Genomic DNA, 23,711 nt, shown 5'->3' with positions numbered 1-23,711 from the left:
CTGGGTTTGTGATAAAGCACCTGTGGGGTTTTCCTTTGTGTTTGGGATAATGATTACTCTTGTTTTGCCTTTTCACAGAATAGATGTAAAAATATCGATGCTGTAAATACCCAAACAGCCATGGGTAAGCAACCACCCCGAGCTATACTTCTCAATCCTTGAAATCTGTAAAAACAGTAGATAATTCTCACCCGTGTGTTTAGGAAACTGCTGCTGTTACACTCGACTGTACCTCAGGTTTCTGTTTTTCGCTCTCCTGAGGTTCATGTTTTCAGATGCTCTGTACCCGTCACTGGCATCTGGACCGTGGTGATTGTGCTTCCCTGACTTTTCAGGCTCTTTCTCCATCGCTCTCTTCCTGGTTCTCCAGCTGAAAGGTGCCACAAGGTGGAACGTGTTTTCTAGCACACCCACAGTCCAAACCCACATACACGGCATATGGTCACTCTCTCCTCCCAGATGCTTTCTGTTCATTCCTGCTTTATGACAGAGGATAGCAACGATGGGAGTGAAGGCGCTGCGTCACACAGCGGTACCAAGACGTGCTCTTTCGTGTGACTAGGGCACACTGCACATCGCTGAGCATAGACCACGCTGTTTATGCCTCATCTCCATCCCAAGCCATTACTCTGCTCGTGTAGAGCGAACAAGATGCTCTCTCCTTTCCTTCACCCTGTCGTCTGTCCACAAGGTCACCACAAGGTCACCACGCCCACGTTTACCTTGGGCTCTGGTGCAGGGTGTCCTCTTTCCACGCACACTCGTCACTTCTCTGACCCCTGGCTCGAGTGAAATGACCTTAACATTCTTCAGCAGTGTGTGGCCCGTTTTGATGGCACTGTGTACCACATGATTATCCGTGATTCACATAATCGCACAGTGATACAATGTCTAAAGTGATTGCTTCCTTGACCGGGTGTTTGAAAGGCGCCTCAGCTATGAGCCCTGGTCTGCGCCATCAGTCACAGCAGCTCCTGGCGGTGATTTTCCCAGATGAAGCTGACACTTCTCACTGACGTGTGTCACTCCATGTGTGTGTTGTTTTCTTTTCCTTGTTTTATCTTTCATTTTTGTTTCCTAATTTTCCCACATAGCTTTTATTTCCTCTTTCTCCGTGTAGCCTCTTAGAATATGACCTGTTTCCGAATTTTCGTTTATGTTATTGTGTGTGTGTGTGTGCCTGTGACTTAGGTCATTATGATCAAGCCCCTTTGAGGGCATCTCAGGTGTATAAATGAGATTTTTTTGTGCTTGGTACATTAGTGAGCCAGATACCCTCTGAACATCAGTCACTGCTGAGAGGCTTATTGGAGGAGGGTCTCATGGATTATTACCCTACTGACGGGAAAAGTTTCCGCTCTGTCACTGCTCTCCTGAACAGTGGTGTGCAGTTCAAGCAGTTAGCGTGATGAAGCATGGATGTGCGAGGACTCACACAGTAGGATTTATTTTAGCTTGTTTTAATGAAATATTCATATTTTCCAGAATATGTTTGCTAATGAAGCACAGAAATAGGCATATATCTTTCTTTTCTAAAAAAATGTTTATTTATTTGTCTGCGCTGGGTCTTAGCTGTGGCACTCGGGATCTTTCTTTATCATGTTCATGTAAAAATAAACAGATAAATGAATATTTGCAGTATGTTTCTCACTAATAGAGTTGTCTGTGAACCCTGAAGTCTGGGTGTAGTTGGATGATTAGAGTCATAATTCCCTTTGTCTCTCCTGGCACTCCATGCCAGCTAATGTAAATGGGTGCTTTTGATTGTGTTAATGTTTGTTACCTGCCTGGATCAATATTTTGGAGAAAGGAGATCAACTTTTCTGCTTCTACTATGGAATTTTCCTATAGAGAAATAAGATTTGCCAGTGGTTATAATAGTGACTGTTGACTGTGAAAAGTAAAAAGTAAGGTAAAAATGAGCAACTGACGCCTATAAAGCATGACAATTGTAGCGGTGCCGCCAGAGCCCAGCCCAGTAGTGGGGTACATTATCCACCGTGGATGGGCTGCGCAGGGGTGGGCTGGGGGAGAGAAACGTAACGGCATCCAGGTAGGCGCGAAGGCAGACTTGAGTATCAAGCCCATGGATGCGTGGACCCAAACACGGATGCATTTGGATCAGTCCACGTGTTTTCATGATGGTAATAGAGTTGGTTGAAAATGGTGAAGGTAATATTTGTGGTAAAGAGAATTTTTCTTGTTTTTCTCTTCAGATGTTTACTATAAATAGATGTCCCCATAGAGATGGATAAAGATAAACCCTCCAGTTCTTTTGCTGTAAGAAATGCATTCTTCTGCGAGGTTGGTATTGGGATCTCAGCCGACACCATCCTTCTTCTCTTGCACGTCTACACCTTCCTTCTCGAGCACAGACCCGAGCCCACTGGATCTGACGATTAGTCACTTGGCCCTAATCCACATAGTCATGCTAGTAGCCGTGGGGTTCATAGGTACAGACATCTTTGGGTCTCAGAACGCTAGGGATGACATAAAATGTAAGTCAGTTTTCTACTCAAACAGGTTGACAAGGGGCCTCTCCATTTGTACCACCTGCCTGCTGAGCGTCTTCCAGGCTATCACCCTCAACCTCAGAAACTCCTGTTTGGCAAAATTCAAACTTGAACCGTCAAATCCCAACCTACGTTGCTTTCTCCTCCTCTGGGTCTTTAACATGTCCGTTAGTAGTCGCTATTTAGTCTCAACCACTGCCACTCCCAATGTGACCTCGGGCAGTTTTCTGGTTATCACTGAATCCTGCTCACTTTGGACCTTGAGTTACGTTCTCAGGTACATACGTTTCTCCCCAGCGACCTTCTGGGACGTCTCTCTCATAGGGCTCATTGCAGTCTCAAGTGGATGCATGGTGACTCTCTTATACAGGCATAAGAGGCAGTCACAGCACCTTCACAGCACCAAGCTTTCTCCAGAAACATCCCCAGAAGAAGGGGCCACTGAGACCATTCTGTTGCTCACGAGTAAGTCTTTGTCGTCTTGTACTTTCTGGACTGCATGATCACTTCCTTCTCAGGAATGTTGAGGAAGAGTAACCCAGGTCTTCTTTTTGTCCAGATGCTGGTGGGCAATGGCTATGCCACCATCAGTCCTTTTGTGCTAATCCACACTAAAAACAAAGGATCGAGTTCTTAAAATTCATGAAGGGAAGGACAGTAGATGTCTAATTATTCACTGATAGATAGCTTCTCTTAAGTGAGCCAATTCACTAGTTTCGGAATGATTAATGGTGGTATAGAGGATTTGCTGTCTTGAATAATTTAAATATATGGAGTTATGCTTTTTCTCCTAAATGTATTTACTTGATATTTGTGGCTGACAAGTACCTAGTAGATAATGTAACTCTACAACTATTTAAGAAGACACGAACTTCTAATCAGTCTCCTGAGACAGAGCTCTTAACACAGTTTCAAACTCTAAAGTGAGATGAAATAGAACAATTACTATCTGGAGATGGACAAAGGGCCAAGAGAAAACAAAAAGAAAACATAACAAAGGGGCTCAAAGAAAATTTGGGGGTTGATTGTGGTTGTAGATACCGGAATAACCACCAATCTAAAATAAACATGACACCTGTTAAAGAAATAAAAAGCACTCATAAAAATTCTAGACATGAAATTTTTAGAAATTGAAATTAAAAAATACTGTCCAGTTCTAGACCAGTGGAACCCATTCCTCTTGTTAATTGTGGCTGATATATTTGGACAAAATATTTTTTCAAGACTACCTGAGAACTCTGATAAGGACACAAATACAAGCTGCTTGTGGAAGAAGTCATATCTTGGAGATGCAGCCTACCTAGGTGTCAGTTTTCCACTTCTTTTCTCACATGGACTTCTAAAGAGCTCATGAATTGACACGACAATGATAACAGAAATAATATACTTCTGCCCAGAGGAAACAGGCCAAAGGGCCTGGGAGGGCCAGAGACTTGGAGGGAATGCCACAGGAGAGACAACCAGAGAAGGCCTTTCTAATTCTATGTATTCTTCAAGAGATGGGAATAGCAGACCACCTTACCTGTCTCCTGACAAATCTGTATGCCAATCAAAAGCAACAGTTAGAACTGGACATGGAACAACAGACTGATTCCAAATCGGGAAAGGAGTACATCAAGGCTGTATATTGTCACCCTTTTTATTTAGCTTATATGCAGAGTACATCATGCAAAATGCTGGGCTGGATGAAGCACAAGCTGGAATCAAGATTGACATGAGAAATACCAATAACCTCAGATATGCAGATGACACCACCCTTATGGCAAAAAGCGAAGATGAACTAGAGACTTTTGATAAAAATGAAAGAGGAGAGTGAAAAATCTGGCTTAAAACTCAACATTCGAAAGACGAAGATCATGGCATCAGCTCCCATCACTTCATAGCAAATAGATGAGGAAACAATGGAAACAGTGAGAGACTTCATTTTGGGGGGTTCCCAAATCACTGCAGATGGTGATTGCAGCCATGAAATTAAAAGACAGTTGGTCTTTGAAGAAAAGCTATGACAAACCTAGACAGTGTATTAAAAAGCAGAGACATGACTTTGCTGACAAAGGTCCACCTCGTCAAAGCTATGGTTTTTCCAGTGGGTCATGTATGGATGTGAAAGTTGGACCATAAAGAAAGCTGAGCATCGAAGAATTGATGCTTTTGAACTGTGGTGTTGAAGAAGACTCTTGAGAGTCCCTTGGACTGCAAGGAGATCCAACCAGTCCATCCTACAGGAAATCAGTCCTGAATATTCATTGGAAGGACCGATGCGGAAGCTGAAGCTCCAACACTTTGGCCACCTGATGCAAAAAACTGACTCATTAGAAAAGATGCTGATGCTGGGGAAGATTGAAGGCAGGAGAAGAAAGGGACGACAGAGGATGAGATGGTTGGATGGCGTCACCAACTCAATATGAGTTTGAGTAAGCTCTGGGAGATGGTGAAGGACAGGGAAGCCTGGCGTGCTGCAGTCCATGGGGTTGCAAAGAGTTGGACACAACTGAGTGACTGAACTGAACTGAACTGAATGCTGTGTACGCCCCTCACAAGTCTCGGAACAACTGGATACACACACTGGACAGACCTGAACCAACACAGCTGAGACTGGAATAGACCAAAAAGAAGATGAAGCAGAACTTTCAGTTTTCCTCTAAAAGAAAAGCATAAACATTCCCCAGAGGATTGTAACAGGACTGAAAACATAGTACAATATTCAGAAGTCCGAAATACAGTTCACAATTACTCACCATATAAAGAAATAGGAAAATGTGACCAATATACTAAGGCACAATAAATACGTAGATGCCAAACCCAAGATAGCACAGATATTGAAGTTATAGACTTAAAGAAGCTCTCAGGAGTTATAAGTAAAATAACACAATTTGTTCATGCATTCACTTCTTAAAGGACACTGTAATTTGAATATTGGTTCCTGTACACAAAATGCATCGTTTTCTCCTGAGAGACTTCAAAATATTTTCTTTGCCTTTAGTTTTAAGCAGTTTGTTGGTTAAGTATTCGTCCTGTATGGGATCCACTGAGCCTTCTAAACTGGCGCTCGCTAAAGGCGAGGGTGTGGGTGGGCAAAATGGGTGAAGGGGATCAAAAGACACAAATTTCCAGTTATGAAGCAGAGCATGAGGTGTGATGTAGAGTGCGGTTGCCGGGGTCCTGCCCTGGCTGATCCAGGGTATTCGAAGCGGGGACGGCGTCGGCGACCTATTTATTTAAATATTTTATCAAAGATATAAAGAGTAATAGGATGAGGATAGCTCAGTAAGAAAATTCAGTGGAGAAAAGAGGCTGAGTAGCTTGGTTTACGCGGGAGACCAATAAAACTTCAAGACAAGAAGTTTGCACCACTTACGTAGGCCGCAGGCGTCCTTCCGTTCTCCCGAAGGAGAGGAGACACTGAGGCCTCCCCGGTCGGATCTTAGAAGCCCAGGCATAATTAGTAAGCATGGCGGGTTCCGCGCTCCAGATGGAGACTCAGCCAGAGTGAGAGAGAGAGCGACATGGGGAGACCAGTATTTCGAGAAACTGATCCCAATTCTTTATTTTCCATGGTCTACTTTTATACACTGAGATGTTATGCAAAAGTCACGCTGGGGTCAGTAGTCCTGACTTTTATCAAAGTCAGGTGCTTCATACAAATGTATACAGAGGTCTTAGGGGTGTTACATCATCTTCTGGCCAGGGGGGCCTGCTGACAATTTATGACCCTCTCCTTGTGACAACAGTCAGTCAACCAGGACACTTATTTCTCCAGGGGTGATTATTCTTAAAACAGACGCCACCCAAATAAAGTTACATTCCTATAGGGTGAGGGTGTAGTGGGTTTTAGTTAAGGAAAGAATTTACTTAGCCTAAGGTCTAACGTGATTAATATCAAAGGTTAATACTTATTTCTTCTATATATTCATTAATGTGTGTAAGGGCAGGGGATGTGGAGACTTAGCAACAAACATTGGCTCAACAAATGAAAAACCCTTCACCAATACAGTTTCTAATCAGCCCATTATACTTATAGTTTTCTAACTTTTCTAAGGAACCTGTTTTTAGAAGGTTTAAAGCATCTTGTGCCTCTCACGGTTGGGAGGCTGTGAGCAATCACATGTGGCCGGACAAGCCTGTCAGGCAGGCTAGAGAACCTTCAGAGGAGTTTGTAGGTTAAAACACTCTTATCATGCCCAGGAATTATTATTAACTGGAGCTCTAGGTTAACTCCTTCTCCGAAAGAGGTGGTGGGGGACAGCCCCCCGTAAAGTCAGAGATGTAGGTGAGAGCACAAAGTAGTAAAGTAGGCAGGCTCTGGTTATGGGGGTAGATGCTCGAGGAGTTCCAGGGGGACTCCTGAGGCTCGATCCCGCCTTTGCGTATGTTGAGCCTCCTTCCTCATGACCTTTGTCACGGGCGGAGTACCTCACTCTGGCCCCCAACATGCGGTGACTGTGGTTAATAATACTGTATTACGTGTTTGATGACAGTTGCTGAGAGTAGATCTTAAAACTTAAAATCACGAGAAAAAAATGTGTAACAATTATGGGTATGGGTGTTAACTTACTGTGGCGATTGTTTCACAGTATATGAGTATCTCAAGTCCTTGTGTTGTACACCTGAAACGAACATAATGTTGCATGTATGCGTGCTCAGTCACTCAGTCGTGTCCAGCTCTTTGCGACCCCATGGACTGTAGCCCACCAGACTCCTCTCTCCATGGGATTCTTCAGGCAACAACACAGGAGTGGGTTGCCATGCCCTCCTCCTGGGGATCTTCCTGACCCAGGGATCGAACCTGTGTCTCCTGGACAGGAGACACACTTCACTGCTCCTTCACTGCAGGCATATTCTTTACCACTGAGCCACCAGGGAAGTGCAACCTAATGTTATATGTCAATTATATCTCAATAAAAGATAACATATATTAAATATAGCAGATTTAGGAGAATTCCCGGCTTGGTCACACACAACTTGAGGACCAGCTCTTGCCCAGTGAACACAGGTGACTGTATAGAGCCTTGGTTACCTGCACAAACTCTGCCTTCCTTTTAGTTTCCCTTTGAGGTCTTGCTGGCCCTTTCCAATCATCAGGTCAACCAAATCCATTTTTACAGTTTACACTCTAGTTTTAGTCTAAGTAGTGTCTGTCTGGCTTCCCTGGTGGCTCAGACAGTAAAGCGTCTGCCTGCAATGCAGGAGACCTGGGTTTGATTCCTGGGTCGGGAAGATCCCCTAGAGAAGGAAATGGCAATCCACTCCAGCACTCTTGCCTGGAAAATCCCATGGATGGAGGAGAGGAGCCTGGTAGGCTATAGTCCATGGGGTTGCAAAGAGTCAGACACAACTGAGTGACTTCACTTTCACTTTCAGTGTCTGTCTCTTTGCAGCCCCATGGACTGTATGTAGCTCGCCAGAATCCTCTGTTCATAGGATTTCCCAGGCAACAATACTGGAGTGGGTTGCCATTTCTTCCTCCAGGGGATCTTCCTGACCATGGAATGGAACCCGAGTCTCTGCATTGGCAGGAGGGCTCTTCACCGCTGCACTACCTGGGGAGGTGGACTAGCCACTAGCTTCCCTTACGTTTTTTTGCCAGTGTTAACGGGTAAGTGAAAGTCGCTCAGTCGTGTCCGACTCGTTGTGACCCCATGCACTATACAGTCCATGGACTTCTCCAGGCCAGAATACTGGACTGGGTAGCCTGTCCCTTCTCCAGGAAATCTTCCCAACCCAGGGATCGAACCCAGGTCTCCTGCATTGCAGGCGGATTCCTTACCAGCTGAGCCACCAGGGAAGTAAAGATGCTGTCTTATGCTGCGACTCTGCTGGTAGGGAGAGTCTCGGGTGACTGGCATCCAGTGTTGTCATACCCACTGTGGGCTAATTTGGAGTCTCCAGGAGCTGGTGAATTTCTTTCAAAGAACAAAGTTGGCTGATGTAGTTTCTATAATGGTTTTTCTCTTTAATAATGAGAATATATCACCTAATTACCATAATCAACCTCCTTTATTTTCTGGAAGAAGGTAAAACAATTAAAGCTCTAGCTAAACCCTTAATTGGATCAAGTTAAACCCTTTCAGCCGGAGAAGGCAATGGCACCCCACTCCAGTACTCTTGCCTGGAAAATCCCATGGATGGAGGAGCCTGGTAGGCTGTAGTCCATGGGGTCGCTGAGGGTCGGACACAACTGAGCGACTTCACTTTCACTTTTCACTTTCATGCATTGGAGAAGGAAATGGCAACCTACTCCAGTGTTCTTGCCTGGAGAATCCCAGGGACGGCGGAGCCTGGTGGGCTGCCGTCTAAGGGGTCGCACAGAGTCGGACACGACTGAAGTGACTTAGCAGCAGCAAACCCTTTCAGCAACAATGCTTCATGGAGGCTGTGCCTCCGTGGAATCCGCCTGAAGTCTGGGGCTGGGATTGCTCTGCTGGGTGGTAGCAGCCAGCACTGCCCACTCCCTTTGCAGCTGTCCACGCACCTTGCGATGCCTCAGGGTCTAAAATCACTTACTGGAGAATATTCCATGATTGGCACCTGATAAAAAACTCAGATTCATATGGCCTTGGAAACTGAGATCTATACACAAAAAAGTTTTCATCCACATGTTACTTCTTTATCATTTTCTGAGGATAAAAGACGTCTTTTACTTTGGTGACTCCCTCTTTCCCTGTGACATGACAGGTGCTGTCAGACTTTTGATGCAACAGCAAGATTACCGGTCTGTGAAGAGATGAGCTAAAGCCATCTTTCCATATAAGCACACCCGGCAGCCTCAACACAGAGAGATCCAGCTGAGTCTCTCTTGATTTTTCAGATTTGGAAAATCTAAATGGAAGAGGAAGCAGAGGAGGCATCCTGAATTCTGACTTTCACTGAATCAGAACCTGGACATAGGTGTTTATCTCTAAATGCACCACAGAATGTCTTTGAACTTTGATAGCATTAGTATTTAGTGAAGCTTGTCTTAGATGAGTGACTCTTCTTGAATAAAGGCTTACATAAGTAAAACCATCTCAAAAAGCCAGGAATTCCTAGGCTTACATTCATTTCTATGACTTAAAACTTTTCATATCCTGTTTTGGTAATTCACAAGTTCAGAGAGAAACCTGAATATTAAAAATGCTATTAATGTAATCTGATTTTCTGTATAGAATGTATTTCCATGAAACTGACATTGCATTCTCATAAAATGTTTTTGGCTACTCTATATTAGAATGATTTCACCTTCCTTTTCACTGGTTTAGTTGCTAAGTCATGTCCAACTCTTTGGAACCCCTTGGACTGTAGCCCACCAGGCTTTTCTGTCCATGAGATTTTCCAGGCAAGAATACTGGAGTGGGTTGCCATTGCCTTCTCCAGGGGATCTTCCTGACCATGGAATCAAACCTGGGTTTCCAGCACTGCAGGCAGATTCTTTACCGATTGAGTTACTGGGAAAGCCTATTCACTACCACGTAGATATTTTTTTAAACTTAGGCCAGGTACATATTAAGCTTTTTTTAAATATCCCAGGATGTAAGGAGATGCTAAAATGGCAGATTAAGTTTAAATTTGTGGATAAAATAAAACGTGGTGTTTTTCATGGCTCAGCATAGGGATATTATCATAGGTAAGTACAGGGGTCCATTTATCTAACTACACTTTATATGTCCTTGGGGAAATTTTTCCTTGATATCTGGGACTTCCCAGCTGGTGCTAGTGGTAAAAAAATCCTCCTACCAATGCAGGAGATGCAAGAGACTCAGGTTCGATCCCTGGGTTGGGAAGATTCCCTGGAGAAGGGAATGGCACTCCACTCCAGTATTCTTGCCTGTAAAACCCCATGGACAGAGGAGCCTGGTGGGCTACAGTTCATGGGGTTGCGAAGAGTCAGACATGACTGGGTGACTGAGCATACATACATACAGCGTCTTCTCTTAGCTGATCTGTTAACTTTAGAGTTATTCTTTACTAACTTATAATCATGGAGGAGAGGATATTGAGTTTAACTCCAGATACTATTTTAAAAGATTTCATTACATTAAATTTATTAAAGCCTCTAGAAATAAGAAATTTCTTTGTTGTAGTCTCACTGAATTTTCTGTAATAAATAAGAAAATTTATCATAGTTTAGACAAGCTTATTTTATCTCTTGCTCAATAGTAGTTTATCTTCTAAAGGATTTTTCACTGTTCCTTCCTCCCAAATTTTAAGTGATGATGTTCTCATTGAGAACTTTCTTCCCAAAATATTAGTTAAGTAGAATTTTAATCCAGTCATTGAATGATCACAGATTTCAAATTTGGGGTATATAAATCAGCAAATTAAGCATATTTTCCATTAAGTGATTTTGAAGGAGAAGCAAATGACTCAGTAGTCCCAGTTTTAAGTGGGTGGGGAAAGATATATGCCAAGACCCCCAGTGGATGCCTCAAACCATGAATGGTACTATTCCCTACCTATACTATGCTTTTTCCTATACAAACATAACTATGAAGATGTTAAATTTATAAATTAGACATAGTAAGAGAATATCCAATTTGCCAGAGTATCAGTACTCTTGCACTTTGGGGACATTGTTAAGTATTATATAAGGGTAGCTGCTGCTGCTGCTGCTGCTGCTGCTAAGTTGTTTAAGTCGTGTTTGACTCTGTGCGACCCCATAGACGGCAGCTCACCAGGCTCCCCCGTCCCTGGGATTCTCCAGGCAAGAACACTGGAGTGGGTTGCCATTTCCTTCTCCAATGCATGAAAGTGAAAAGTGAAAGTGAAGTCGCTCAGTCGTGTCCAACTCTTCTCGACCCCATGGACTGCAGCCTACCAGGCTCCTCCGTCCATGGGATTTTCCAGGCAAGAGGACTGGAGTGGGGTGCCGTCGCCTTCTCTGATCTAAGGGTTACTTGAACACAAACATTGTGATACCGTGGATCTGATAATGGAGACTGCTAGGTAGCCAGCATGGATGTGCTGGGCAAAGGAATGATTCACGTTCTGGGCAGAAGGGAACAGGATGGTGCAAAATTTCATCATGCTATTCAGAACTGTGCACAACTTAAAACTTATGAATGAGTTTTTTATTTCTGGAATTTTTTAATGTAATATTTTTGGACTGAGATTGACAGTGGTAACTAAAAGCAAAAATTGAAATTTCAGATAAGGGGGAGTCACCATAATGGTGTCATCATAATGGAGACTCCTCCCTTCTTGGTTCCAAATATCTGACCATATAAATTGACAGAGCGACTTTATAGGGAAATTCAGAAAATCAAATAAAATGGGAATGTGTCCATTCTACAAATGAGTAGTTCTGTCTCTGGAGAGGCATCTGTGCACAGAGAGGCTGTACAAAGGTGTCCCTGCCAGCATGACCTTCAACAGGTCAGAAATAAGTTAGAAACCATCTAAAGCCATCGAGAGAATAAATGCATAAAAGTTTAAGAGATATATTAAGATTTTGATAAGATATACTTACCTTATGTTATAAGAATGCCATCAAAAGTCAGAGTGTTAGTCACTCAGTCATATTCCACTCTTTACGGCCCCACGGGCTGTAACCCACCAGGCTACTCTGTCCATGGGATTTCCCAGGCCAGAATCCTGGAGCGGGTTGCCATATCCTTCCCAAGGGGATCTTCCCGACCCTGGAATTGAACCCAGGTCTCCTGCACTGCAGGCAGATTCTTTACCAACTGAGCCACCAGAGAAGACCCGAAGAATGCCACATGTTACTCAAAATGACCTAGCAGTACACACACTTTAGAAATAATGTGAATGACAAAAGTTGGCTATAAGACATTGATTGTGTCTGGTGTGTTAGTGTCAAATTTTTTAAAATGCAGTATTGGTGACAGATGTGTTAAAAATACATTGGAAGGTGTACAGCCATGTCACAGCAGCAGTATTCACAGAAGCCAAAAGGCGGGAGCAGCCCAAATGTCCATGCGACAACGTGGATGGACCTGGAGGACATCATGCCAAGTGAGATAAGCCAGTCACAGAAAGACAAACATTATGTTTGACCCCACTCATGTGAGGTCCCTAGAGGAGTCAAAGTCATAGGCACAGACAGTGGGAGGGGCAAGGAGAGGAGCTGGTGTTTAATGGGGACAGGGTTTCAGTTTGGGAAAATGAAACGGTCCTGGAGATGAATAGTGATGTTGGCTACACAATGTGAATGGATTTAAAGCCACAGGCTTGAAAAAGGTTAAAATGACAAACTGTATGTCATGTTTATTTTCCCACAGCTTTTTAGGGACTTTCCTGGTGGTCCAGTGGTTAAGAGCTGCTTGCCAATCGATCCCTGGTCTGGGAAGATCCCGCATACCACGGAGCAACTAAGCCCGTGTGCCACAACTACTGAGCCAGCTCTCCAGAGCCCCGGCCCTGCAAACCACTGAGCCCACGCGCTGAACTGCCAGAGCCTGTGTGCCTTGAGCCTGTGCTCTGCAACGAGAGAAGCCTCCACGACAAGAAGCCCTCGCGCCGCAGCAAAGAGTAGCCCCCGCTTGCCACAGCTAGAGAAAGCCCATGTGCAGCGATGAAGACCCAGCACAGCCAAAAAAAAATTCCAAAAATATCATAAAAAGGTAGATTGGAAAGGGAGCCTAAATTATATCTGAAGACGCAGAGGACAGGAATGGGGACTAAAGGGACGTCAACCCGATCAGTATCTTTTTAAACAACTTTCCCATCAGCCTTGATTTGAAGCTTGGAGCGTTAATTATAGCTGAGCTCAGGCAGCCACCATGTGGGACGGAGCAATGTGGCCCTGAACCTGAACCAGCATGGTTAAACAGTGTTGCTTAGCCTATGCCTTTCTAACTTTTTCCATGGAAGGTTTCAGACGTGTAGGAAAGTAGAATGATTCAGGTACCAACTCATGGGGGCCCCGGCTCTGTTTTCTTCCTGCCCTGTTTCGATGAACTGAGTGTCCCCTTTCTCTGCTGTTCAGATGAGCAAAGGAGGAAGTCTGTCTGCTTAGCCCCCTGACAGCTGTCTTCCAGCAGCTCTTCACACCCTGCGGATCCTGAAAGTTATTGGTGAAACCATCCAGGCACGCATGACTTTTCTTTGGTTCTTCCAGGTGAGTGAGGAACCTTTTACTTTACATGAGGTCTATAGTTTCTAATCATGTGAGACAATACGGGTTACTAAAATATTACTAAGTTAAGATGTGTGCAGTCACATAACTTCCTGAGGACTTAAAATCCAGTGTCCTGCTAAAAAGCCTGGCTGGGGTACTTGCCTACGTCACAAAATAAAACCGACACAAACCACTGGGCAACTAGCACCTCCAAGTCAGCTGGTCTTGAGCTGCCGTTCTCCAGAAACCAGTTGTTGTAAAGCTGGTTTGCTGTTGCTGAGTTCTCTTAGCTTTTGCTTTTCTGTATAAACTTTTGATTTCTCTATCAAATCTGAACAGGAGCCTTGTTGGGTAGAGTATTCTTGGTTGTAGGTTTTTCCCTTTCATCACTTTAAATATATTATGCCACTCCCTTCTATTGGATTTCCCTGGTGGCTCAGCGGGAAAGAGGAGAAGGCAATGGCACCCCACTCCAGTCCTCTTGCCTGGAAAATCCCATGGACAGAGGAGCCTGGTGGGCTGCAGTCCATGGGGTCTCGAAGAGTCGGACACGACTGAGCGACTTCACTTTCACTTTTCACTTTCATGCATTGGAGAAGGAATGGCAACCCACTCCAGTGTTCTTGCCTGGAGAATCCCAGGGACAGGGGAGCCTGGTGGGCTGCTGTCTATGGGGTTGCACAGAGTCGGACACGACTGAAGCGGCTTAGCAGCAGCAGCAAAAAAGAATCTGCCTGCCAATGCAGGAGATGGGGTTTTGATCCCTGGGCCAGGAAGATCCCCTGGAGAAGGAAATGGCAACCCACTCCAGTATTCTTGCCTGGAGAATCCCATGGACAGAGGAGCCTGGCGGCTACAGTCCATGGGGTCACACAAAATTGGACACAACTGAGCAAGTAAACAACAACACTCCCTTCTATCCCGAGTTTCTGCTGAAAAACCAGTTGTTAACCTGATAGGTATTCTCTTGTATGTTCTTTCTCCTTTGTTGCTTTTAATATTTTTCTCTTTGTCGTTAATTTTTATTAATAGCAATTGATTACTATGTGTCTTGGAGTGTTCCTCCTTAGGTTTATCCTGCCTGGGATTATCTGTACTTCCTGGACTTGGGTGACTATTTCCTTTCCCTAATATTTCCTTTCCCAGTTAGGGAAGTTTCTAGCTATTATCTGTTTTGAGTTTTTTCTCAGGTTCTCTCTCTCTTCTTCTTCTGGGACCCCTATAATGTGAACACTGGTACGTTTAATGTTGTCCCAGAGGGCTCTTAAACTGTCGTTTCATTTTTTTATTCTGTTCCGTAGCAGTGATTTCCACTATTGTCTTCCAGCTCACTTATCCATTGTGCTGCCTCATTAGCTCTATTGATTCCTGCTCCTGTAGTTTTCATTGCAGTTATTGTTCAGTTGTTTGTTCTTTACATCCTCTAGCTCATTGTTAAACATTTCATGTATCTTCTTAGTCTGTGCTTCCATTCTTTCTGTGAGATCTGAGATCATCTTTACTATCATCACTCTCAATTCTCTTTCAGGTAGATTGCCTATCAGCCCTTTATTTAGCCGTTCTTCTGGGGTTTTATCTTGTTCTCATCTGACACATATTCCTCCGCCGTCTTATTTGCGTTCTCCATGCTGCAGCCTGCAAGATAGTAGTTCCCCTTGCTTGTGTCTGCCCTCTGGTGGGTGAGGCTAGTCAGTGAGGCTTGTGCAGTCTTCCTGGTGGGAGGGACTGGTGCTTGCCCACTGGTGGGTAGAGCTCGGTCTTGACCCCCTGGTGGACAGGGTCACATCAAGGATCGTTTAGAGGTGGCTGAGGGCTCAGGAAGACTTTAAGCATCTGTCTGCTGCCGGTTGCGGCTGCGATCCCACTCTGTTGGTTGTTTGGCCTGAGGCCACCCAGCACTTGAGCCTAAGGTCTGATGGGTGGGGTTAGGTCTCAGCGCCAAAATCTCCAGGGCAGCTCACACCAGTGAGTACTCCCCAATACCTGTGTCACTAATGTCCTTGTCCCTGCAGTGAGCCACACCACCTCCCACCTCCCAGAAGACCCTCCGGGACCAGCAGGTAGGTCTGGCCCAGGCTCCTACGAAGTCAGTTTTTTCCCCCAGGTCCCAGTGTGCACCAGATTTGTGTGTGCCCTCGAAGAGTGTCATCTGTTACCTCCAGTCCTATGGAGTTCCTGTGATCAAGCCCTGCTGCTGCTGCTAAGTCACTTCAGTCATGTCCGACTCTGTGCGACCCCATAGACTGCAGCCCACCAGGCTCCCCCGTCCCTGGGATCCTCCAGGCAAGAACACTGGAGTGGGTTGCCATTTCCTTCTCCAATGCATGTAAGTGAAAAGTGAAAGTGAAGTCGCTCAGTCGTGTCCGACCCTCAGCAACCCCATGGACTGCAGCCCACCAGGCTCCTCTGTCCATGGGATTTAGGGCCCTCAAAGCCAAATGTTCTTGGGGCTCCTCCTCCCACTGCCAGACCCCCAGGCTCTCAGAACTCTGACTCCTGTGGGAGAACCTCTGCAGTATGTTCTTTGCGTCTGCAGGTCACCTGCTCAGTGGGTGTGCTGCTCGATTACGTTGTGAGCGCACCCCTCCCTCGCGTCTCGGAGTGGCTCCGTTTTCTCTGGACATAGACCATCCTTTTTCGTCGAAGGTTGTTCAGCGGTTGTTTGTGATCTTGGTGTTTTCATGAGAGAAGGTGAGGTCAGGTCCGTCTACTTGGCCATTTTGTCCTAGCCCCCGGGATCTGCCTTTCTCCTTACTTTTCTGCTTTTAAGTAAATGCTGACCCCTGGCTGGACTGTATCTTCATGCAGCTGGGGACAAGATGGGTCACCTTCCCATGTCCCTAGGACATGGACCGTACAGGTTCCCTGAATGCATGGAATGCATGGGATCCAAGACATGGTCACAGATCAGTGACGTCTTGGTCAAAATGTTTCCGGTATGTCTGTTAAACGCGCAAGGCTCTGCCTGCAGTTCAAAGAAGTCCCAGGGCTTCTCCAGGTGTCAAGGCTTCCAAACCTGGCCATTCCAGCTTCCGTGCCCTCGCCCTGAGCTGGGCCTGCAGGCTTACTCTCTGGTGTCAGAGGCAGCCTCCTGTGCTGTGTCTCCATGTCCCTTGGGCACTGTGGGCTGTGACTTAGTTCTGACAAATACAACAGAAACGTTGACAGCAATGCCCATGTGACAGCATCTGCTCACAGACAAAATCACCTGAGCTTTGTTTGAATGTAACACAGAAAACTGGACTCAAACTGATCTACCGGTATCTTCAGAGAATTTCAATTGAGTTTTTCACAATTCCTATTTCCTTGTATCAGAAATATTTTTAATTAGTAAAAACAGAGGACACACTCACAATCAGGTAAAAACCATGTTTTCCTTTTAATTGACACTGTGTCCTCTCTTGCCTCCCACTCTGGTAATGATTAGGTCCCCACCTCTCAGGAGCACTGCATCTGGACAGGCTGAGACAGAACCAGTGTGAACACGGTCCCAGAGCAGAGCTTTGGGAATAATAAGAACATCAAAAATCAGCCTTTCTTTTCACTTACAAAGGGATTCACTCAGAGGGTCCAAAGCTCTGCTTTCTAACTGCAGAAAACCTGGAGCTCAAGGCAAAACTGGAAACCAGAAGGAACCGGAAATGAAGCATAGCGCCTCCTCAAATACTCGAGGTCTGATCAACTCACCTCTGCTTACAAGGAATGGCCCCACCCCAGCATTTGTAAGGGAAAACGTTTTGTTTCTATTTCACTTTCCAACTGGGTATCAAATCTACTAAAAGGAACACAAAGAGTCAAAACAAATCAGCTCACTCACAAGAGTCCCTCCCAGATAGAGATTTCTGGTTGCTGAGATGATTCAGCACGTTATTTCCAAGTGGCAAAATTCAGGACAATCTGCGAACTCAAAAGTGGCAGCTACATTCACCGACAGGTTCATGTGAGACACACATACACACAACCCCATCTTTCAGTGTAAATACGGCAAGGGGCCAAGACCCCCAATCAGCACAATAACTTATTTTGTACATTACAGTGCACAGAACAACGGAGGGAAAAGACACTTTCTTGGAGAGGTTCATCTGGGCTCTGAAGGCGGCTGGAGCCCAGGGCCCCGGCCGTCATTAGCTCGACGCCGCCGCCTCTTTGGTTGCGCTGGCCTCAGAGGCAGCTTCCGGTAAGGGGTCTGCTGGCTGCTCCTCCTCCTCCTCCTCCTCCTGGGGGTACAGGTCTGGGTACTTCTGCATGCACTCCTGCATGGCCCGGAACTGGTCCACACAGTCCGACCCCTTGACATCCTCCTTGCTGTAGTGGAAGCAGGAAAAGGCCGCCTTGAACTGTTCCCCGCACGGGCCACTGGCCATCCCCCCAAGGCACGGGCAGTTCCAGTTGATGTCTCCGTTTGGCAGGATCAGTCCTGGGACGGGAAGATGGGCAAGGAAGTGAGACAGGTTTCATAAAAAGCAAACCCAAGGCTGGGCCTCACAGGAATAATGGTAAGACAAACTGCTGCCTGGCTGGCACCGGCTGGTGGCCCTGCTTCCCCCTCGGGATGGGGTTTAAACTCCCGGCAGAAACCCACCGAGCATTCTCGGCTCAGCTGAAGAGAAGTCACCATGGACGACTTTCTCCAGGTGCAGCTCCGCTGGATGTGCTAAGCCACCCCTTAGGGCTGTGGCCGTGCCTGTGCTCAGGACTACACAGGGGAAATTGTTTAGTCCAAAGGCTTGAAGGAGGAGTCCTGGCCTCCCCCTTCCACATGGACGGTCAGGACCCCCCACGCCCTCCCTTCAAGCCCCTCCTGTTCCTCGGCTGCTCTCAGCACAGCGCGAGGACTGGAAAAAGCGAGGCTGGACGGTGTCCAAGGGGCGCTGGGCGTGTCAGAGCACTGAGGCTCCTCCATTTTGTCAAAGTGGAAAACTGTTCAAAACTCAGAAGCAACTCCTAGGTTTGGCCTGATGGCCTGGTCAGCGCACAGCCCCTCCCACCTGAGGGAGACGCACTCGTGTCCTGGGAGCAGTGCTGGCCGAGGTGAACACCCAGCTGCGGCCAGGAACATCGGACTACCACCCGCCGACCCCGGCCCCCACGCTCACCATGCTCCTCGTATGGATCATTGGGGTCGTCGGCCACCAGCTCTGCGTTGCTTGGAGTCTCATGGTCTTCTTTGGTCACAAATATGATTCGATCCTTCCCTAGAGTTTGGAGAACAGAGGGAGCCATGTTTCACCAGGAGCTGTGGCTCAGCCTGAACCCAAGCAGCCACGGAAGCCTTGTGTGAAGCTTGTCCCCTCTGAAACCCTGATGCGCTCCCCCGGGGACCCGCTGCCGACCTGGGGGACAGTCCAGCGGCACCAGCACACCGTGAGCCTGTGGCTGGAGTGGGGAGAGGGAGACAGCACGTCTTGGTGCCACTGCGCATTCTCGGTGGAGACGAGACGCCCCAACCCCTCAACTGCAGCTGCTCTCAGCCCCCGAGTCTGATGATGTCTAACAGGCGGTCTTGCCCTGCTCTGAACTCCCACGGCTCCACAGCTTTGTTCATTCCCGTGGCCTGGGAGCACCTCGTCCAGGCCCCGAGGGACCTGCCAGCAGGCGCCCTCAGATGACACTCCGCCCGCCAGGCTCCTCCGGCAGAGGCTTGTGAAGAGCACCAGGGTGACCGTATGGAGCTCAGAGAGGCGTGCAGGAGAGGGCAGTGCGAAGACAGAGGGAAGGTGCGGGGCGGTACACCATTTCAGAGGCGGGTGACAGCAATGACGGCTGACACTCCACACACACAGGCCCACGGCCCGCTCCAGCACCCCACACTTGACCTCAGAGAAGGCGGCTTGTCCCACACGGCCTGAGGCCAGGCAGCCAGGGCACGCTGAAGAACCTAAAGACCTCGGTCATTCCGGCCAGAGTTCAGAACACTCGAAAGCAGTCCACAGAAGTGCTGTGCTAAGCAGAAGACATGAGCTGACACGACTGCTCAGCTCCGCTCTGACAGTTTTGTTTACCAAGATCTCAGCCAGGCCCAGCCCAGTGCGGAGGCTGGTGTTAGGCCCAGAGCCAAGGGGTCCAAGCCTGGGCAGTGACTTATCTTATATCTCCAGCCCCGGTGCTCGATGGCCATGCTGGCTGAACAGACCAGTTGACAGTCAGGGCTCGACACCATCTGCAGGAAGAGCGCAAGCGCGGCCCTGCGCGGGAGAGGTAGGGCCAGTTTGGGAGGCTCTGGCTCCCGGTGCCATCAGCATCCCAGAGGCTCAAGACTGGGGTTCAAATCGGGGCACAAGCACACAACAGCTGTGTGCGCTCAGGCACCTCCCAGCTCAGCCCACTTCCCTCCCCGGTTCGGGCAAGGGTCAAGAGACATCGGGAAAACAAGGAGGTGAACTGAGTTTCTACTTGCACCTGGAATTCTGCTCAAAACACAGTAACTCTTTCAGCGGCATCAAATGACAAACATCTCTGTGAAGAGAGAATGGGGCTGGAGATGTCAGTAAGGATTGGAAGTGGGAAAACGGGTAGAGCCGTGCTCTTCCCTGAAAAGACTGAAGAAAGGTGCCCGCAGAGTCCCCAGAAGGGGCAGTCCCCAGCCAGAGCCTGGCAGGACTGGGAGTCAGGGCGCCGGAGGCTCTGAAAGCAGGAGCTCAGGGCTGGCTGAGGACAGAGGAAGCACAGAGCGGAGAGACACGCCGACGCCCGGATCCGCAGCTGTACTCTATGCAGTCACACTGACTGCCGTCCTTCTCTCCACCTCCCTCATCCGCCCGGCGGGCTCTGCCTTCAAGTCCATCCAGAAAGACCCGCATCCCTCACCTGTAGGACGCCACCCCCACCCCCGCTCCCTCCATTCAGCGTCTCCTTGCTTCTACCCGAAGACGCTGAGCACACGCCTACCTCGGGGACCTGCCAGGCCGTTCTGTCGTCCAGGAGCGTATTCAGATACCTCACAGCCACCTCTCCCTGACTTCAGACCTCCTGCTCAGATGGCATCTTCCTTCATCTCTCTCCATTGCCCTTAACCCGCCTTCTCTCACCCACAATTACATATCTGTTTACCATCCATCTCCCCGACTGAAATGTCAGCTCTCAGGGGCAAGGATGTATCTGTTCCATTCACTGCAGTACCTCAGAGCCTAGTACAGTGCCCGAGACATAGTGAGTAATCAGTATTTGTTGGAAAAGTGAATGGGGAAATGAACTCTGAATTCAGACATGAAGATCCCAGGCCCAGCTGAGTATGGAGGACAGATGGCTCTCACCATGAAGTAGGTCACAGGGAACAAAATCAAACCTTGTTTGGGTGGTCTCGTTTCCCCTAGAACACATCATCTCTTGCAACATCCAACCTGCCCCCTCCACTGCCTCCACCAGGCCACAAGGCAGACTACCCACCTGTGCCAGCTGCCTCTGCCATGTGATCAGGGCTGGCACATCACAGGTGCTCAGTAACTGTTTGCTGACGGAACAGGAAAGAGCAGCACCAGCATTAGAAAAGGGGGAACAAAGACAGGAGCAGTGTGGCCCTGGGCCAGGGAGCCGGCCTGAGTCCATGCTGCCTAACACCTTGAATGACCAGCTTCGGCCTCCGACCCCAAGGCAGGGGGCGGACCCCTGAAGTCAAGTGCATGGGCAAGTGATTCCCTTGTGTACCGGTTCACTGGGTAATGCTGCGGGGACACGGCCCATCTAATGCTCTCAGTCTGCTGCAAGGCAAACAAGCCGAAAGAGGACAAAAATACACCAGGTATTTCAGAGACTTTAGGATGTGGAAGATGCACAGGCCAAGGAAGACCTCACTGAGGAGGTGGCATCTGCATTGAATCTTAAAGGATGAGGAAGCAGCCGTGAGAAGAGCTGGGGGAGGGATGCACCAGGCAAAGGGAATAGCCAGAGGCCAGCCTGGCTGCACAGTGACTGGTGCGTAGAGACCAGCAGGAGCCAGGTCAGGCCTCAGTCACATAGGCCTTAATCAGGAAGGAGCTGGGATCAGTTCTCTAAGTCCCATGGGAAGCATAAAGAATCCATGGATAGCAAAACAAGAAGTTCGGCACTGAGGGGACAGTGGCCTGGATAGATAAAAACTAGGCAAGGCCTAAAGTGAGTGCTTTTAATTCTTATCCCCAAAGAAAGAAAGAGATCTTTGATACAGGAAAAGATATGGGTCTGAACACTTACCTCTGCTTCCCAGATAACATGTGACTCCTAGAAACCCACAAGAATGAGGATTATAGCCTCATTATACTTAAAAGACTAAAAAAAATCTGCTACATAAAGGAGTACATTAGACTCAGGACAATGAAATAAAAAACTAGAGACCTACTCTCTAACAAACTGGTGAGGGCAGAGGACTTCTGCTCATGGCAGAGTTCAATATCAGTCAATGGAAACTACTTCTCAGAGACATCACTGAGCATTATGGCTTTGCGACCCAGGGAAGGAGGGTTCCAGAGGCAGAATGGGGTACTGGGAAATTGTTGCGTGGTCGCTCAGTCGTGTCCAACTCTTTGTTTTGCAACCCCATGGACTGCTGCTCTGTCCATGGCATTTTCCAGGCAAGAACGCTGGAGTGGGTTGCCATTTATTAGAATTCCATGGACTGTATACTCCCTAGGGTCACAAAGAGTCAGACAGGACTGAGCCACTTTCACTTTCCTCTTCCAGGGGATCTTCCCCACCCAGGGATCGAACTCCAGTCTCCCGCATTGGCATCTGAACCACCAGGGAAGGCCACTGGCAAAAAGGCTTAGCATTTTAAATTGAGTTGTGAGCTGAAGCTTGACACGCTTCTCCTAATTGAAACATGACCTTGGGCAGGTCACCTCCATCTCTGGGCTCAGGATTTCCTGAAATAACTGAGGGAGCTGGAGTATTCACTAGAGAATTTCCAGGGAGTTCCACTTCTCTCTGTAACTTCATAGTCTCAGATATCCTCCCTCCCCCTCACCTGACATGGCGAAGGTGCTTCATGAATATCTGCGGAATGAATGAAGACTAACTTCTCATTTTACAAGACTGGACAACTGGGCCTGGAGGGTTTGGGTGTCAGCTCAGGGACAGTTCGTGGTTGCGCGGGGAGACACTCGGACCGCGGCCTGGAGACTTCCTAGGTGAGAGACCGCAAGCGGGGACCAACTTTTGGCAAGCGGGGACCAACTTTTGTTTTTCTCTGCGGGATGTCTTCCCAGCGGAGGGCTCCCTGGAGTCCACTGGGCACCAGACGGGGAAGCTCTGGAATCAGACCGCGGGGCTCCAACCCCAGCTCCGCGAGTAGCCGGCCGCGTGGCTCAAGCAAGTCACCTCTGGGGTCTTGGTTTACTCTTGGGTTAAGAGCAGGGCCTGACTTAGTAAAGTCGCTGCGAGACAGGCCACTCAAGGCTCCTGGCGCAGGGCCTGACCCGTGCCCGCCGGCGGCACTCCCACCGCCAGCGTCGCGCCCACCGAGGGGCGACCTTCCGGGACAGTTAGAGGCGGTGCAAACGGGAACACGTGGTGTGTGGCGAGCGGCGTAGCAACATAATTAGTAATCAGCACATTTCCCGTTACCAGCCTCAGGCAGCGCACTCGCGCCGCCCTAACCCCTGGGCCTAGTTTACGAGTCTCCCCACGTGCTGTTCCCTCCGAGGTCCAGGTTCGAGTCTCTCGGCGACCCGGGACGGCCTTGCTCCTCCGCGGGCCTCGGTTTTCTCATCCGAAAAGTGGGGCTGGCGACCCCGCCGCCAACCCGCACCCTCCTCCCGAGAACCTGTGCCCCGCGCCCTCAGTGGGGGCGCTGCACGGACCGCGTGTCCCCTGCAGGGCCTCGGAGGCCGTCTCCACGCAGCCCGCCCTCCTACCTTCCTGCCGGCAGTAGGCCATGATGCAGCCCGGCGCTCCGACCTCGCGGCGATCGCGGCGGCGGCCTCACGCCGTGACCTCTCCGCGGCGGGGAGGGCGGCTCGGAGGCCCGCACGGGCCCGCCCCCCAGGCCTGCCCGCCGCGCGCCTGCCTCGGCGCTTCCAGTTCGGCGCTCTCAGCCGATAACTACATTTCCCGGCAGGCTGCGCGCCTCGCGGCCACGCCCCAGGCAGTAGGAACTACATTTCCCAGAATAGCTTGCAGTGCGCGGGCTCGTCAGTGAGGAGTCAGTGGGTTGCAACTTTCGCAAAGCA

General features: G+C 48.3%; 1 protein-coding gene across 1 annotated transcript; it reads right to left on the bottom strand.

Moving 5' to 3' along the window:
• Positions 1 to 16,924: 16,924 nt before the first annotated feature.
• On the bottom strand, positions 16,925 to 23,564 carry CHCHD4 (coiled-coil-helix-coiled-coil-helix domain containing 4). Its single transcript, XM_070359286.1, has 3 exons — positions 23,397 to 23,564; positions 18,666 to 18,764; positions 16,925 to 17,986 (listed from the first exon to the last, which is right to left on the bottom strand). The coding sequence occupies exons 1-3, from the start codon at positions 23,416 to 23,418 to the stop codon at positions 17,694 to 17,696; spliced, it is 414 nt and encodes a 137-aa protein (XP_070215387.1). The 5' UTR covers positions 23,419 to 23,564; the 3' UTR covers positions 16,925 to 17,693.
• Positions 23,565 to 23,711: the final 147 nt, after the last annotated feature.

Source organism: Bos mutus, chromosome 22 (genome assembly GCF_027580195.1).
Source record: "Bos mutus isolate GX-2022 chromosome 22, NWIPB_WYAK_1.1, whole genome shotgun sequence".
Taxonomy (NCBI): Eukaryota; Metazoa; Chordata; class Mammalia; order Artiodactyla; family Bovidae; genus Bos; species Bos mutus.
Note: the sequence above shows the minus strand (reverse complement) of the source record. Positions and strands in the feature narration are given on the sequence as shown.